We start from the raw sequence: 6,241 nt of genomic DNA on the forward strand, positions 1-6,241 counted from the left end.
CTTCATCTTTATGCCATATTGTCTTTGAGCTGTTTATAGATGTTTTTTTCCCTGAAATTTGTTAGGCTAGACTTTTTTTTTTAAGAAAAAAATATTCATTGTATTTATGTATTTGACACTTAATATTGATATGTCTTCAAGTTCGCCAGTTTGGGTTTTTTTTTTTTAATGGCATTATTTAATCTGCTCTTAATCCAATGCAGTGTATTTTTCACTTTAGTATTACAGTTTTTAATCTCTGGACCTTTTATTTGTATCTCTTTTTTATATCTTTCATGTCTCTACTTAACAAGCTTGATCTTTCATCCAGCTGTATGAAATGACAGTTGTATGGCTCACTCCTAGCTTGCTTCCCATCTCTTAGAGATCGTTTTTCTTTGCCTGATGTCCAGTGCCCCAAACCATTGTTTCCTATATATCATTTTATTTTTTAAATTGTTTCAGGTAGGTGGGTAAACCTGGTGATCTGTTGTTCTACATTGGCCAGAAGCCAGAAGTCTGTTTCTTATACCATTAAATGGTTTTTCCTTTTCTATTTTATTTTATTTTTACTTTATCTTTTAGCTTTTACATGCCATGATAGTGGAGCTACTGTTTTAGCATATGCTCCAAAACATCAGCTACTAATATCAGGCGGCAGAAAAGGCTTTACATGTGCATTTGACCTTCGGCAACGACAGCAAAGGCAGCTTTTCCAGAGCCATGATTCTCCTGTTAAAGCCATTGCCATTGATCCGACAGAAGAGTACTTTGTTACAGGATCTGCTGAAGGCAATATAAAGGTAAATACAGTAATGGCATAGTATCTGCAAAATGCAAAGAAATCTTCAGAAACCTTAAGTGTTTAATTGGACTGATGATATTATTTAAATAATAGAAATATTAACTCCTACTTGTGGTCAACATGTTAGTTGCTATTTACTAAACCTTTTAATGAATGACATTTAACCTAAATATGTCTCTTTTTCAGTTGTTTTCAAGTTTACCTAATTAATGTGCAAAAGAACTTAATTTTCCACAGATAGAAACATATTTCAGACATTTGAATTAGTCTTGACTCCCGTTTTCAGAGTCACTGAACTCAGTTTCAGGTACTGTAAAATATACTAACATTTCCCTTGATCCTGAATTACTCCCCTTTTTTTTAATTTACAGCATTAGCATCCAGCCACCCTGATTGACGAATTCTGAATGTACCTGGATAAACCCTGTCCTTCTCAAACTCCACTGTGTTTAAAGCTTAGAGGTTGTTTAAAATGTTAAGCAGCTTATTAAAATGCATCCCATTCTAGAAATACTGTTGCAAGGTCCCACCCCAGAGATACTCAGATGGTAACTCTAAAGCTCAGGAATGTGCATTTTTATAATGCATACCTAGCAGTCTGCATGGAGGATCCTCTGGCCACACTTGGAAAGATCTCCAGGGTTAAGTCAGTTTAGAAGTCCTTAAATTATTGTAATGGCCAGCAACCCACTGAAGGACTCTACAGTCTTAGAATCCATTGTTTTAAGCCCTAGTGAGAAATCCATTAGAATCCATTGTTTTAAGCCCTAGTGAGAAAATTTAGTAAGAATAAGTTGGGCTACTTTGTTAGAACCTACATATTGTTTTCATCATTACCAGCCAGAAAAAATTATCTGGAATTTTGGAATTTTGAAAAGGCTTTTCAATCAATTATATATACCAACTTCCATACAGAATTATTTTCCTTCAGTTTGAAGCTCGTTTCTTATTTGAACTGCCTTCAGTTCAGAATAAGATGTATTATATCTTAGATTAGTTCTTTGGATTAGTTTGTGCTATGATCCTGAGGTTTATTATTTAATCAAGTAAAAAAAAGATTTGAAAGTATACCATGTAGTATTCAGAAGTCACAATTTAACAATCCTGTCTGGAGTAGTATGAGCTAAAAAATTTCTTGGAAAAAAAAAATATTTAGAAAATAGTGATCTCGAAAAATCAGGAATTAACTGGATGTCCCTAAACTTAAAAATAGATGTCCTGAAAGCATTTAGGTCCTTCACATAAGTGAAGATGCTTATAAATTACTTTGTAAGTAATTTACTTCAATAACAGGCACATTTATTTTGGTAGAGACTGAAAATAGAAAATCTCACTAAAGTGTATTAAAGTTATGATCATTTATCTTGCAATTGGAACATAGTTTTGCCATTTCTGAGGCCCTCATTCCAGTGGTTCTAATCCTTTGCTGGGTATTCTAAGAATAAAAAATAAAAAAGAATAGAAAGTTGAAGTGTATCCATTATAAACTATACAGCACAAGGTTTTCTTTTTTCTTTTTTTTTTTAATTAATCCATGGTAATTTTCATTGCTTATTAATATATTACTGTGTTGGGGGAGCCTGGGGAACAGAGTAAATTGGTTTGGGGAAAGTTTTGGAAAATGCACTTTAACCCAAATGAAAAATACTTTACTGCTGAAAATTCAAATATGTGGCCTGTCAATCAACAAGTATTTTATATATAGGAGCCTTCTCATTTTTTATCTTCCAGTAAAGTTAACCATGATATTTAGGTATCATTCATATTATGTACATATAATTTCACATAGATATTATGTAGCAGCAGGTATTTTTGTATGATTACACACACATGAAGTAACAGCACTAAAAATATAGAACTAACTTTCAGGTTTTCCTAACCTGAGATTTATGTCCTTGTATTTTTGGGGATCATGAGACCGCCACAGAAGGTATTGGCTTGTGTTTTGTTTTTTCTTTTTCTTTTTTTTTTTTTTTTAAGGATTTATTTATGTATTTGAGAGACAAAGCAAGTGAGCAAGCACCAGAGGGAGAGGGAGGAGGAGAAGCAGACTCCTCACTGAGCAAGGAGCCCGATGCAGGGCTCGATCCCAGGACCTTGAGATCATGACCAGAGTGGAAGGCAGTCGCTTAACTGACTGATCTTGATTTTAACCACATTAGCACAAGCTTTTCTGAAAGTCCCTATAATATTACAAGTTTCTATAGTATTGTACACTTAACCTCCTCTACCTAAGTTCTTCTCTTAGATGCAAGGTAAAATACTTTCTAAATGGATGGATTTTGAAGAATAATAATATCAAAGGATTTGGAAAATAGCAACACACAGTTAAAATGTTATGACCTTAGACTTACATAGAAGTCTATGTAAGAAAGAAAAGGTCTAAACAGGTCTAATTTTTCATTTGGATTTTTAAGGTAATCATCAACCTCAATTTTTAATTTTGTTCCTAATGTCTTTCAGATTTGGAGTCTATCTACCTTTAGTCTTCTCCACACTTTTATCAATGAACATGCCCGGCAGTCCATTTTTAGAAACATTGGAACTGGAGTGATGCAAATTGAGACAGGACCAGCAAATCACATTTTTTCATGTGGAGCTGATGGAACAATGAAAATGAGGATACTGCCAGATCAGTTTAGCCCATTAAATGAAGTATTGAGAAATGATGTGAAATTTATGCTATAACATTTTGACAATAAGATGTATAATTTATTCCCTATTCCATGGAAGTGGCCAACACACGTAATGTACAGTGATCACTGTCTCTGCCACAGATAAGCTAATGCTTTCTTGTTTTCGTATTTATTTTACGGAGCTTTGCCCTTGATGCACTGATGCCTTAAAAATTAACAAGGTCATTCAGAATTAGACTATATTGCCTAAAGTAAAATGTATAAGTAATACTGTAATAATACATATTTATAGTATGTTATAGTGAGTATGTCATAGTGTTAAAGGAGTTTTGTGTTCTGATTGTTGATAAACTCTTCTGCAGATGTCTCTGTATGAATTTAACAGTAAAAATACCCTTTATGTAAAGGCAGTTGACATCAGTCATCACTTAATTCACCATGCCCTTACTTCTTTTTTCAAACTAATACATCTCAAACTCTTCTTCTGTTAATGATAGATTGATAATTGGGCAAGAATAAAAAACATAATGAACATCTTCATTAAAAACTGTCATTGGGACTTCAGTGATATATGACCCAAGATAAAGTTCCCTGTTTCCTGCCTGAAGCCCAAGTGTGTTTGTATATATGTAATATATCTTACACATCTTATCTGGACTTAGTTTGTGTATATATCAGAGGAAATTACAAGTCTTTTCATGTGTTTTTGTGCCATAACAACTACTGCCACTAGAATAGCGACCTTTTTTGCAGCTGTCTTTTTCCATGTTTTTTTTGTTTTTAGTTTTTTAATTCCCATCCTAATTTTCAAATAATTTCAGGAAAACATCCAAGATTATAATTTTAAAGATTATCTTGAGTCAATTACGTCTTAGCAGGCAATAATGATTCTGTGTTGGCATATATGAGACACTTAAAAGTAAGTTTATAAAATTGTCAAAGGATTTTAGAGCACCTAACATTTTACTTCGTCTTTCTCTCTCTCTCTCTTTTTTTTTTTTAGGTGCTTTTAGTCTCAAAGTTCTGAACACCTTATAGCAGTGTTTTTAGAAACAAATGTGAAAACAGTAAAATTAAATAGATAATATTTACAAATGTAAAATACCTGCCAGATCTACCATTAATAGAAAATAAACTAAACCTTATATTTTATTATTTTTTTGCCAAAATACATTATTTTACTATAAAATATGACCAAAATATTAAAAATGCACAATGCTTTTAACTTAAATGTGCTAATAACCCTATTTCTGTCTGTTTTGTGCTAACTTTTCTGATTAAAAATTATAGACAACTTGATAAATACTTGATTTTAGCCAAGGAGACTGGAGGCAGATGGGACTAAGTGTTTGAGGGACAATTATATACTATGTAGCTTAAATATATTTTGTTAATAGGAATTATAAAAACATTTTTATGTAACAAAATATGAACAACTATTATCTTGGAAATTAAAGAGTCAAAGCGAAGAAATGAAGGGCTGGTAAAATGAATTTTGTAATATCCTCAGGATACTTTTATCTTAAAAGTATGTTGTTAAAGATTTTGTAAATTGTATTCATAATTTTAAATGTGTTAAGCTAGTTGCAGTGAGAACACTGTTGTTGATTATGTAGAGAGTTTATGTGCACATAATAACCTGTATCTATAACCGTGCAATAACAGTAACAGTATGTGACTGTTTGGCCGCAGAGAGATCTGTGGCGGCATTGCAAACGATCCTGCTGTGTGCTGTAGTTCAGCTTAAGTTATTTTTCAGTAACTGCACAAATCAAGATTCAAAAGGCTTTAAACACTTTCAATTAGATAGAAAATTTATTATGCTTATTATTAGAAAAAAGGCATTGTGGATGAACAATTAAGCATTTTAATTGAGGGTTTATATGAGTAATAAATTATGTAAGCCCATATGTATTTACATCAGAGTCATAATATTTTAAATAAACAATCATGCAGTGACATTTTTTAGCATGCTATTGTTTTAAGTAATATTTATGCAACTTTAGTTGACTTAAAGGATATGTGACATTTTAAAATAGAGAACTTCTGTATTTATATTTGGTAAATATAGGAAGGATTGAGTAGTTTTCCTGAACACCTTATTCTTCCTTTTCTATTATCTTTTTAACTTAATATATAAACATTATTCAAAAAAGGTAAGAATAAAAAGTTGAAATGTATATTTAAATATAAAGTGGTGTACATACATGTAAAATTTTATCCACATTAATGGAATGGGTACATCAAAATACATACGTTTTTTAAATTGTGCATTTTCTGAGAATGTGGCTTTGTAATGACAGAAAAGTTTACAACATTGCAAGTCTCATTTTCTGAAGTGGAGGATTTTTCTTATGTAGAATCATGAGACGGTCAAGTCCATCCCCCTTTCTTTACTTTATCCAAATTTATTTCTCCTTTTTAAAAAAATTACTTAAGAAATTGCAAGAATTTCTCACACTGGTCTCAACAGTCAAGAGTACAATACAAAGATTCCCACTATAAGAAAATCCTTATACAATTTTAAAGTGGTGATGATCTTTTTAACAGGGTTGGAAAGCCAAACCTATTTCACTAAACAAAAAGATGTAATGGCATGAAAGGGGACCATCGTCAAAGTTAAAATAACAGGTAGACTATAAGAACTATTTGTATAGTAATAGGAAAATTATTAATGTCCATATATGTAAAGAGAACTTTGAAGTTGTTGGAGAAATCAATTCATAGAACAAGACATTGAAAAAGTCAGAAAGTATAAAGTATGCTCATCCTAATGGATAAAGGAATGTTAAAAAAAAGAAAAAAAGCAACAATGTGATAG

The 6,241-nt window shown here is 31.7% G+C and overlaps 1 protein-coding gene across 4 annotated transcripts in view; it reads left to right on the forward strand.

Moving 5' to 3' along the window:
• DMXL1 (Dmx like 1) overlaps positions 1-5,381 on the forward strand; it is a 126,009-nt gene extending 120,628 nt beyond the window's left edge. For all 4 annotated transcript variants that reach the window (XM_082724143.1, XM_082724146.1, XM_082724145.1 and 1 more), the window contains 2 exons: positions 565-782; positions 3,248-5,381. In XM_082724143.1, the coding sequence (XP_082580269.1) occupies positions 565-782; positions 3,248-3,472 (443 nt within the window). In that variant the 3' untranslated portion in view covers positions 3,473-5,381. The remainder of the gene's footprint in view (positions 1-564; positions 783-3,247) is intronic.
• The last annotated feature ends 860 nt before the right edge of the window (positions 5,382-6,241 follow it).

The sequence above is a fragment of the Mustela nivalis genome, assembly GCF_964662115.1.
Source record: "Mustela nivalis genome assembly, chromosome: 3".
Classification (NCBI taxonomy): domain Eukaryota; kingdom Metazoa; phylum Chordata; class Mammalia; order Carnivora; family Mustelidae; genus Mustela; species Mustela nivalis.